The sequence below is a fragment of the Sminthopsis crassicaudata genome, chromosome 4, assembly GCF_048593235.1.
Source record: "Sminthopsis crassicaudata isolate SCR6 chromosome 4, ASM4859323v1, whole genome shotgun sequence".
In the NCBI taxonomy this organism is placed as follows: domain Eukaryota; kingdom Metazoa; phylum Chordata; class Mammalia; order Dasyuromorphia; family Dasyuridae; genus Sminthopsis; species Sminthopsis crassicaudata.
Genome location: NC_133620.1, coordinates 56,017,544 through 56,030,121, shown reverse-complemented (window position 1 = coordinate 56,030,121; position 12,578 = coordinate 56,017,544). Strand labels below are relative to the sequence as shown.

Below are 12,578 nucleotides of genomic sequence, written 5' to 3'. Positions count from 1 at the left end.
CATTGGACAGATGGGAGGTGGAACTAGGTGACTTCTAAAGTTGTTTCATCTCAATGATCCTGTGTTTTCCAAGCTCATTATCTATGTGGCGGATATGAGTTGTTAATAGTAATTTAGATGGGCTCCATTGCCTTCAGGGATGGAAGTAATGAAGGGTAAAAGTAGGGTAAAAGGGTAAAAGAAAAGAAAGTGATACAAGACAATACAACATATAGAGAGAATGGATTTTTAGAAGTGTTTTTGCATCATTTATCTCATTTGTTCCTCAAAAAAGTGGAGGACACTTTTTGTTTGATCCCCATTGGACAGCTGAGGAAACTGAGAGCCAGAGTGGCTAAATTCTTAATTTCCAGTCATACATCTTTAATTAGCAGCAGAGTTAGAACTAAAATCATTGGTGAGTTGATGCTCTCTGGGGAAAAATTTATACCTGACGCACTTTAAAAAAAATTTTTTTTTTATTTTTACAAAAATTTTATGCATAGGTAATTTTTCAGCATTGGCAATTGCAAAACCTTTTGTTTCAACTTTCCCCCTCCTTCCCCCCACCCCTTCCCCTGATGGCAGGCTGACCAATACATGTTAAATATATTAAAGTATAAGTTAAATACAATATATGTGTACATATCCAAACAGTTATTTGGCTGTACAAAAAGAATCTGACTTTAAAATACTGTACAATTAGCCTGTAAAGGAAATAAAAAATGCAGGTGGACAAAAATAGAGGGATTGGAAATTCTATGTAGTGGTTCATAGTCATCTCCCAGAGTTCTTTTGCTGGGTGTAGCTGATTCAGTTCATTATTGCTCTATGGGAACTGATTTGGCTCATCTCATCGCTGGAGAGGGCCTCGACCTGAGGCACTTTTTAAGTTCAATCTGCATTATCAACATTTTCTCAAAGACTAGACACTCAACAAAACCATAAACCTAGCTGACTTGTAGCATTTGTCAATTTCTTAAATGTAAATACTTATACTGAAAATTAAGCACTTGTGAGAGTTAATATCTCCAGCATAACACCAAACCCCTGCTTCTTTTTATCCTTACAGTCAGATCAATGAAATACTCGGCTCTGAGTATCTAAGAGCATTCGTGGAAGATCTGATCTCCTTACCTATTTACCTCCTTCTACTACAAATTTGGAAGGGAGAGGTAATTTATTAGAGTATATATTGTTAATCAGCCTGCATTTTTTAAACAATTCTTTCCTTTTCTCATATGGTGAAATAAAGACAATTCTTTAAGCACTACAGGGCTGAAAGTTTTTCCTTGCTCTCAAGAAGTATGGAAGAAAAAGGCTATTTCCAAGTCTAATTTAAATTAACTGGAAAAGATAGGTTAAAGTCTGTCAGGTTTTTTTAGATAATGGACTAAAATGAGACTTAGCTGAATTAGTGAAATCAATAGAATATTATTGTTGATTTCCTCTCCCTCTTTTTAAATTGTTAGACTTTAAGTTGGTAGATTTGGGAAATATCGATTGGATATTAGCAAAGGGTACATGACATATTAAGATGCTTAGATTTTGGCTTTACTTTCCCAGAAACTGTGTCCCTTCAAAAGATTTCAAAAGAGTTATAGTCTCTGTTAGCTTCAAAAAACCCCAAACAACTGAAAGATTTCTATATTTTCTCTCTGACTCTCCCTCTCCCATATAAGGAAAACTTAAAGGATTTTTTTCAAGAGAAAGGAAAAAGAGGCAGCTGCAAAGGGTAGAGTACTGGTTGATTATCTTGCCCTCCATTTATTTCCTTTTCTTTTGTCTTCATGAAAAATAGAACCTCAAATAGTCACCTCCTGTAGATGCAAAGGGTTTTGCCGAAATGATTATTGTTTATAAATGTTATTTTTACTACCTTAGAATTTTTTTTTGGGGGGGGGGGAACCACTTACAAGCACCCTTTGTTAAATTAGCAGGCTCTAGGAGTAGGTAGTTAGGAGTTTTCCAGTTTTGTGTGAGGGGGTCCTTTTGTCTCTAGGTCCCCTATGCTTGGAGAGTAACCAAGCCCATGTTCATACCAGTCATTTCTTTGTGGGAACAGCTTGGAAGTGACTGCTGGGTAGGGAGCCTTGGCAACTGTTTTGAGTACTTGCTGAGAGCTAAGGATTCTGGGATCATGTGCTGGCTCCTTTCCTGACTTCTTGTGTGGCCTGAGGAAATGTTTTTCTCCCTCCATTTCTCCATTTGTGAAGCAGGCAGTAAGGGCTAAGGAGAAAGCTTCCTGAGCCAGGAGAAAGGAGGCTTGAGCTATGGTCTCATCTCCGCCTTTTACTAGCTGGGGAGACCTGAGCTACAGACTTAAACCCCTTCGGCCTCATTTTTCTTATCTGTAAAATGAAGTCTTGACTCTAGAGGATTTCTCTCTGTCTGTCTCTTTTTTTAATCCTTTCTAGGTTCTAAATCCTAAGAAGCTATCGTGCTTTCCCTGGGGGTGAGGGTGGGGGAGGGTTATTGCTTGAAGTTTCAAAAATGCTTTGAGCTGTTGGGATGAAAAGCCCAGAAAGCACTGCCAAATAGCATCACAATTGATGTATCAGACTCACCCTGTTTATTTGATGTGGTCTTAAGGTTGTTTCCTCTCTACTAGGGTTGTTTTTCCCACCTTGTTATTTTGTGTGCTGGTACCTGGAAATGCAAATATGATTCTCTTTAAAAGATTCATCCCAAGTCCTAGCTCCCCAGAAATTATAGTTTAAAAGGGGCAAGAAGTAGGGAAGGGTCCTGTTGATATGCGAGTTTTGCCAGCCTTCCTTTCTTAAAAAAGATGCACATCATGATCCAGTGTGATGGACTTGGCTCTTTTCAACAATGTGGTGATCTAAGACAATTCCAATAGTGTTGTAAGAGAAAAATGTATGCAGAGACAGAACTATAGATATTGAATATGGATCAAAGCCAGCTTTGTCATTGTTTGTTTTTGTGTTTGATTGTTCTTTTTTTTCTTTCTTGTTTTCTTTTTTTTTTTTTTGACCTGATTTTTCTTGTGCAGCATGACAAATATGGAAATATGTTTAGAAGAATAGCACATATTTAACCTATATTAGATTGCTTGCTGTCTTGAGGAGGGGAAAGGGAAGGAGAGAGGGAGAAAAATTTGAAATACAAGGTTTTGCAAATGTAATTGTTGAAAACCATCTTTGCATGTGTTTGAAAAAATAAAATACTATTAAAAATAAAAAAAAGAAAGATGCACATCTTGCTCTGGTTTAGGCATTGAGGTGGAAAATGATCTGTTTTTCAACCTAATTTAATTTAATATTTTAAACTCTATTAATCTGGTACTTAATATAGTGCATAAAACACAGCTGCTTAATAAATATTTATTGTCAGGGCAGCTAGATGGCACAATGGAGAGAGCACCAGCCCTGAAGTCAGGAAGACCTGAGTTCAAATGTGGTCTCAGACACTTAACACTTTCTAGCTGTGTAAACCTAGACAAGACACTTGACCCCAATTGCCTCAGCAAAAAAAAAAAAAAATATATATATATATATATATAGATATAGATATATATATATATATGCATACAAGAGAGAGAGAGAGAGAGAGAGGGAGGGAGAGAGAGAGAGAGAGAGAGAGAGAGAGAGAGAGAGAGAGAGAGAGAGAGAGTCTGTTGACTGAAAGGCAAAATTTTCTCTAGACAGATTTATCTTGAAGCCTCTATGTGAATCCTCTATTTTATCCTAGATCTAGAATCAGAAGATGTGTTTTCTAAATCTGATTCTTTTATATACTTCTGTTGTGATGGACACATTGCTTAACCTGCTTTAATTTTCTCGTCTGTAAAATGATAGAGCTGGATTTCAATCAGATTCATCATCTTATCCTGCTCAAACTCCTATGATTTTATGATCATATATTCAGTTGTTTAGTTTTTGAGAAGCCAAAAGAACTTTTATCTCTTGGGTTGGAAGGGACCATGTTGGCCACTTTGTCCAATCCCCTTATTTTATAGACGAAGATTCCATGTCCCCAGGAGATTGTTAATCTTGGGCCTCATCAACCACAGACCCAAAAGACAGCTCTATAGTAAGGCTCTAGTTCAGCTTTTGGGGAATAAAACAGAAAGATAAAGATCAGGGCAAACCAGTAGTTGACTAATTATCATGTGCATCAGGAGCTGTCTGGGTGCTAAGGGGCCCAACTTGATAATAGGACTGTCGGGATGGAGGCAACAACTTTCTATCTCCTTTCTGGTTTTCATATTTCTCAAACAAAAATGAGAAATTGACAAGAAAGTAGATGGAGTTTAGCTCTAAGAGGTTACTTAAGTTTTTAGCCTAAAATGAGTCTAAAAAAACCAGGTAGCATATAGAGGAAGAAGAAGAGACCAAGAGGGCCAAGGAGGAAAAGATGAGACAGGGAGGAGACCATCAGGTTAGTGCCTAGTGAACCCAGACACTAAGCCAGCTAAGAGAACATAGTGGGGACAGGTGCTGAAGCCAGACAGACTTAGGAGGTCTGGGGCTTGGGGGAAAAAAGCAGGACCTGGCATTTCCCTGCCTTCTCTCCTACTTCTTTTTACATTGGAGAGATATGTATCATCAATCTGTATCTGGAATTGAATTAAGGCAAATTAGATTTTGCTTCACTTTTGTTTTTGTGGATGAATTGTTTGCATAGTTCTGCTTGCTGTTCCTACAAGCCTTCCTATATGGCCCTGAAATTCCCCATATTGGGTTTCTTATGATATAGTCACGTTCATTATGAAACGAGATCATATGCACAGAGCATTTTGCCAACTTAAAAGTCTAATATAAACGTTCCACAATTTTTTCTGCTAATACCCTGATTGTCATGTTTTCTGTCCTGTATTTATACCTAGACTCTCTACAAAAATACAGACATATTTACATACTCTCTACCAAAATGTAGATGTTTCTCAGGAGTTTGTTGATTCTTACCTCCAAGACCATGAGTCAGATTTGATGAAGCATTTCCAAATGGAATGCCCAGTGCCTCCATAAAGTAATGAGATTTTAAAAAAATAAATAAGAAACCTGCTGGAACTTAAACATGTTCAGGCTCATGTATTTCTTCCAAGATGTCCCCTTGCAAGGCCGTAAGTTTATTCCAAGGATGCTGCCCTTCCTCTAATCATTTTTGGATGACACAATTTTTATGAACCACTCAAGAAAACTAGCCTCATTACTTCATAATCGTTCCTTGTTTTTGACCCAAAACGGAATTGCTTGGCTTAATCACCCATCTCATTCGTAGACTTGGCTGAGTGACTTTTGGCTGTTCCCAGAAAATCATGGCCATCTTCAAAGGACTAAGATTTCCCACCATTGAGCAATTTGAAAGAGAGAAGGTGCTGTAGGGTTCAAAGGGAATATCCAAATAAGTGTGTAGCTTCTGAAGGTGATGACTTTAAAGAGGGAGAGTGTTCTTTCAATGGACCATTTTGGGGATGCTCAAATTTTTTTAAGTCACATTTTTGAAATCATTATAGAATACATAAAATATTTGGGCATCAATCCACCAAGACACACGTTAATCTTAAAGAAATTCAGTTAGAAAACAGTTTGAAAAAAATCTGTCATTTTAGTGTAGAATGCGGATTTCAATAAGGGTGGTATGGAAGTGTGTGTGGGTGTCTTAGAAGACTCTGCTCCTTCCTTGAATCCAAATAGCTCAGTCAAATGATGTGACTCACAACTTGATTTTGCTTCCTTTCAAAAGACTCTGGCTTGGCAACTTTGAGGGCATTGTTGGCAGAGTGCCAAGAGGCAGACACCTGATTAGAGCATTCCAATTCCCAACTTTCCTTGTTGCTACACCCCTGGGGGATTTGCTGGGGCTTGTGTCTCCTTTGCTCTCCAGTGGAGCTGCAAACACTTTGTGTTTCCCAGGTGACTGATTGCTTCCCCTGCCTTCTTGGCCAGCTCCCCCCATCACTGCTATGGATGGAAATGAGGCCGGCAAGCCATAGTATGGTGGTTTGACTGACCTTGCCCAGGAACGGGGTCTGCATGGATCCATTCTGTGGTCTAAAGGCCAATCTCTTTTATTGTCAGTATTTATATTGTAAAATGACAGCGCATGGCACTGGCATATTGTAAAATTTTTCTGACGTGTGTATACACATATGTATATTATAGATGCATAATCAATGCTGATTTAGAAACTTTGAATTATGGCATGAATTGATCATTTCCTTTTGATATTTCACATAAGTCCCAAGTTTGGGTTTTTTTTTTTTTTTTTTTTTTTTTTTTACAAAGCCATAGATAGAGGAACCATGCGATTATACCATTTGTAGATTGGGGAGGAATTGACAATATGCTACCAGATGACAGAGTCAAGATTGGGAAAGATTTCAACTGACTGGAAACATGAGCCAGATCTAAAAAGCTGAAAATTCACAGGAATAATCAACCACCTCATTCATTAGACTTGGCCAAATGACTTTTAGCTTTTTCCAAAAAAAATCAAATCCACCCATAAAGGGCAATGATTTCCCACCATTGAAGCATTCCAAAGAATGTGGTGCAAATTCCAAGAGAGAGCCCAAATAAGGATGTAGCCTTCCAAGGTGACTGTTTTAAGAAAACAACATTGATTTAACAACTTTGATTTAACAATTCATTCATCAAAGTCCTACAAATTAATTCAAAAAAACATTTCTACAAGTTCAAGATTGTGGAGACTTGGCTTAGCTACAATTCATATGAAAAAGACCTGATGATGTCAATATGAGCCAGTAATGTGATATTACAGCCAAAAAAGCTGGTGTTAATACATGGAAGTGGGATGGGGAACTCAAAATAGCAATGCCTTCCAACCTGGGCTCAACTAGGCTGTAATTCAGAAAGTTCTACCAAGTTACCAAAAGTACTACAGTGACTTACTTAGGGTCAGAGTCTGCTTGCGGTCTTCCCTGACACCATTCATTATACCAAGCCACCTATATTGTCATGGTAGGTTGCTTTAAGCTGAATTAAGGAGGGAATAGTCCCTTTATAATAGTCCCCCAAACTCCATGAGGAGTGAGTACCAAGTTTAGTTCCAGGCACCAGATTTGTAAGAGGGACTTTGGCGATATAGAGTTTACTTCAGAGAAGTCAAGCAAAATGGTTAAGAATCTGAAAACTGTGACAAGAATCAAGGCTTTTATAGCTAAAAAAGAACAGGTTAGAAGTGAGTATGATAATAACAGCTATAGTGTTAAGGTTTGCAAAGCATCCTACATTATTTACCTCATTTGATCCTTACAACTTTGTCAGGTATGTGCTATTATTATCTCATTTTGCAGATGAAGAAACTGAGGCACAGATGAAGTGGCTTCAGATATTTGAAAAGTTGTCCTATGAAAGAAGAATTTGATATATACATATTCTACTGGAAGGTGGCTCAAGGACCAATGGGTAGAAATTAAGGGACAGAAGACAGATTTTAATTCATTGGAGGAAGAACTTTCTAACAATCAGAGCTGTTCTTAAATGGAGTGAAACACTATGTTAGGTAGTGAGTTTCCTTCTTGTTGTTTGTATTCAGAGGCTGGATAGACATCTATTAGGGATGTTGTAAAAAACATTTCCAGGGGACAGTTAGACAAGATACTCTTTGTGACCCTTTTAACTCTCAAGATTCTTTTTGGGTTGTTTGGGTTGATTCACAAAAAAGTTTTAGTTTTACTTTTTTCTTGAGGATGTTTATATTTGGTAGTGAGGAGGAGCATATGGAACCAATGGTCCCTGTGTTCTTTTAGGTGGATGGTGTGGTCCATTGGGGTTTTGTTTTTGTTTTTATATTTTTACAAAATTTTCATGTTAAGAACTTTGAGATCTGGCCAGGGAAACTAGATCAACACAGTGGATACTGTGTTGGATTTGGAGATGGGAAGATCTGAATTCAGATAGACATTTCCCATCTCTGTGATTGAACAAGTCCCCTAACCTCTTTCAGACTCAGATTATTCATCCACAAAGATGGGGAGAATAATAGCACCTAACTTAGAGGATTGTTATCAGGAATAAATGAAAGAAATTGTATAAAATGCTTCACAAACCTTAAATTGCTTTAGAAATGCTATAACAACAGCAGTAGTAGTCATTATTGACTTTATTGTTTTAACAATAAAATTTCATTGATAGCTTTATTTTTTTAATCACTTACATTGTATGATTATCCTCTTCCCCATAAAACCATTTCTTACAACAAAGAAGAAAAAAAAATTCAGCAAAACTAAGCCATATGTCAAAAAAAAAAAAAAAAAAGTGACACTGAGTGCCACATTCCATGCCCATATTCTGCCATTTTTGCAAAGAAATTGAGGCATCTTCTCATATCTCTTCTTTGGGACAAAGCCTGGTTATCAAAATTTATTAGCATTCAGTTTGGATATGGTAGGGAATGCATCCTATGAGAAATAAGCTCTCAGACCCCACACTCTCTGGTCAGGAAAAAGTCTGCCAGATTGTAAAACTCCAGAGACTCTCTTTTACTTCCAAGATCAAATATAAAATCCTCTGGTTTTGAGAGACCTTCCCACCCTGCTAGTTAACTTATACCTTACTCCCTTCCATGTATGCTGTAATATGAGTACACTAATCTCTGCCTTTCCTCACAAAAGACAATCCATCTCCTGACTATAAACATTTTAACTGGTTCTCCCCTATGCCTGGAATTTTCTCCCTCCTCCTTCTGCCTCTGTCTTCCTTCAAGACTCATGAAACTTTCCCAAGTCCTCTTTAATCTGTGTCTGTACTCTGATACTATCCCAATTTCTCTCTCTCTCTCTCTCTCTGTCTCTCTCTCTGTCTCTCTCTCTCTCTCTCTCTCTCTCTCTCTCTCTCTCTCTCTCTGTCTGTCTCTCTCTCTCTCTCTCTGTCTCTGTCTCTCTCTCTCTCTCTCTCTGTCTCTCTCTCTTTCTCTCTCTCTCTCTCTCTCTCTCTCTCTCTCTCTCTCTCTCTCTCTCTCTCTCTCACACACACACACACACACACACTCACACACACCCCTATGTATTTATATATACTTGTTTACTTGTCTTCCTCTTACTATTACTCCTTGAGAGGAGAAACTTTTTTTTGACTCTTTTTTGTATTCTCAATGCTTAGCACAGAGCCTAGCACATAATAGGTATTTAATATATGATTGTTGGCTAACACTGATTTTATTTTGATGACCCCACTCTCTCTAACAAAAGGTCTATGGAAATTAGTTGATACTTATAATACTTATTGAATTTTCCTTCAAGAACCTGACACAGTTTCAGACTTCACTCCATTTCTCTCTCTTGGTACTTCTGTAGGCTTGTACAGAACAAGCGCTAGAGATGTTGGACATCAGTGACACAACTGAGAGTAAACATTTAATCTCTGACTCTGAAGCTAGTGCCCTTTTCTACTGGATTGGACATGTTTTGGTTCCCTTGTGGGAAAAACTCTAGGGAAACTGGAATATAGCCCTCTGTGTTAGGAGCAAAGTGCTGCCTTTTTTGAGAAAGAGTAGGAGGTTAAAATAGATGATCTCTGGAGTATCCTAATTCCAAGAATCCATTATCCGATATTTAATATTTTCTCTTTTTCTCCCTTTCCCTTTCCCTCTCACACTTTTTATTTACCCATCCTCTTTTCCCCTCCCTTTCTCCCCACCCTCTTTTCTTCCTTCTTTCCTCTCTTCCTTTTTTTCTTGTCTCTATTCCCTCTTTTCCTTCCTCTTTTCTTCTTCCCCTCATTCTTCTCCTTTTCTTTCTCCCCTCCTGTCGCCCCTTTGGTGTTCCAGCCATCCAGCATGTTCTGCCTGTTCTACCACGTGGCATGCCGACCATGAGCATCAACTCCTCTCTCAATCAAGGGAAGGAACTGGCCAACCTCCCCGGCCTGGAGGGAGATGACGGGGCAGTCACCATCACCGAGTCTATTGCCATCATCATCATCGCCATCTTCGTCTGCCTGGGTAACTCGGTGATAGTGTTCACCCTGTACAAGAAGTCCTATCTCCTGACGCTTAGCAACAAATTTGTCTTCAGCCTGACCCTGTCAAACTTCTTGCTGTCTGTGCTGGTGTTGCCCTTTGTGGCGACAAGCTCCATCCGGAGGGAATGGATATTTGGGGTGGTCTGGTGCAACTTCTCTGCACTCCTGTATCTGTTGATCAGCTCTGCCAGCATGCTTACCCTGGGTGTCATTGCTATTGACCGGTAAGTTCATCTCCTAAGTGGAATCATAGGATTGTTTATAATTTGAGAACTAGTGCATGAGCTCCTCAAGAACAGAGACTGTGTTTTTTGCCTCTCTTTATATCCCCATTGCTTTAGCACAGGGCCTAACAAATGGTAAACATTTACCGAGTAGATGTTATCTGACTAGAAGGGAAGTTGAAGTTGATCCAGTCCAGCTCTCACTTAAGGTCCCATGCTTAGTTAAGGACAATTCTAGGTGTCCCAGTTCCCAGACCCTGTTCTTTTCATCACATCATGCTCCCTCCCTGATGTCAGTATATTTTTAAAGAAATTAAAACAAGGGTTCTTAACCTGATAGCTATGAACTAATTTTTCAAAATATTTTGATAACTACATGTCAACAGGAGTGGTTTCTTTTAAAATTCTGTACATTTTATCTAACAACATTATTAAAAATTTAAAAATATAAAAAAAATTTTAAAACTATAAAAATATTGAAAAAATTTAAAAAATATTATTTTGAGGAATCCATGGACTTTGCCAAAAATCTATGCCAAAGAGGTCCCAGACACAATGAAGGTGAAGGAACACTAAGTGAAAGAGAAGACCCAAACTCCAAATTGAAAAGATTACAGCCCCACTTTGCCCTTCCAAAAGATAATAAAGATTGCTAAAGGAAATTGATAAAAATTGATTCCAAATACATATATTAGGTAATTTCTGTCAGTAGAAGCTTGTTAGGCAGACATTAAAGTCTTGACTTTAGTGAGGTATTAGGGTTCAAGGACTGATGGATAATATGCTGAAAGGGGAAGGAAGGCAAGGGATAATGAAGAAAGACTAATAATTTTTTCTCTATTTAATATTTTAATTTTCCCCAGTTTTTTTACTTTGAGTTCCAGATCCTATCCCTTTCTCCCTATCTCCATTGAGAAAGCAACATGTGAAGCATTTCCATAAAAATCATAATGTGAAAGAAAATATAGGCTTCCCCCAAAAACCTCTCTCAAGAAAATGAAAGTTTAAAAAAAAAGTATGCTTCAATCTATATTCAGACACAATCAATCAGTTCTTTCTTTGGGTTATGGGAACCACCGACTAAATGGCTGCTGGGGATCTAATTCTGACCAGCAGAATAGATCCCTTCATGTGAGAGGATGATAACATTGCAAGGAGACTGAGAGGCAGTTGCGTTCTCTGAGCTCCCTCCTCTTGCCTGCCATATGTTTCATTCTCAATCTACAAGCAACATCTGAGTCAGTAAAGGCTGCTTTGCAATTCCTTCAAGTGTGTTATCTTGGGGGCTCTGTGGGCCCTCAAAGAACCGACCTGCCCCTTAATGGTGCAGTCACCTTTACAGGCTTTCTGGGTTTTGCATTCAGGTTTTTATATTTAACTCCATTTTACATTTCTGTAACTCCAGAACCTAGTACTGTTAACATGATTTTCATTGACATTAATTGTTAATATTAATAGGTGCTTATTGTTTGTTTAATAATCCCCAATTTATACACCAAGAAAGCCTTAAACTGACTTCTGAGATTCAGACCTACTCTTTGCACAGAACCATGGCTCACAGTAAGTGCTTAATAAACTTTCAGAGGAACCTATTTTCACCGTCCTACCCAAGCACAACTTTACTTTTTGCACTTAAGGTGTAAGGCTTAAGCTAGAATCTACCTAGAATCTTAGAAGTTTGCTGGGGTTCTCAGGGGACCAGCACATGACTGCAGCTAAAAGACTCCTGCCTCCTAGACTAACTGCCTTATCATGAAAAGCAGACAGTAAGAATGAAGGAGTTTCCATTGTTTAATTATATTTGAACAACTTAAAGGGGTGATTTCATATTAGCTCTGGGTGATTCATTTATTTAATCTAATTTTTATTAAGTATCTACCTGCATTAGGGCAAGAATGCCAAGATGAAAAATAAATAAATATAACAGTGCAGTAGGTTGCTGATAGCACAGTTGGTTGAAGCTTGTGACTGTAAAGATAAAGATGAGCTAAGATAGAATATGATAAGGGAAAATAAGAAATTTAAAGTACTTTAGTGAAATTTTCCGAGAGAGACCATTCTCATCTGGGAGTCATTAAAAAGTATCTTAGAGGAGGTGGCAACTGAGCTGTATCTTAAAGGAAGAGAAGAATTAATTTCAACATATCTGCTTGCAATTTAAGGAAACTTATTCTAAGAAGCTTATTTGGAATTGGGCAAAAACATAGAAGCAGGAGAATATAGAAAAAGATCAGTGAGAAAGTATTTTTAAGTTTTGTAGGAATCTAACTAATGGAGGCAGTTAGGTGGCTCAGTACATAGGAGAAGGAAAGGGAGAAAAAGAGGAAGAGGAGAAAAGAGAGTGAAAATAAAGAGGGAGAAAAAGAAGAGGGAAAGATCATTAACACATTGGATAATGGACTCTTGGAGCTGAGATACTCCAGAG

General features: G+C 38.1%; 1 protein-coding gene across 1 annotated transcript in view; it reads left to right on the top strand.

The window, feature by feature from the left end:
• GPR161 (G protein-coupled receptor 161) overlaps window positions 1-12,578 on the top strand; it is a 46,622-nt gene that overhangs the window by 10,533 nt on the left and 23,511 nt on the right. Inside the window, exon 3 of the mRNA XM_074266530.1 lies at window positions 9,736-10,153. Within this exon, the coding sequence (XP_074122631.1) occupies window positions 9,771-10,153 (383 nt within the window). The 5' untranslated portion in view covers window positions 9,736-9,770. The remainder of the gene's footprint in view (window positions 1-9,735; window positions 10,154-12,578) is intronic.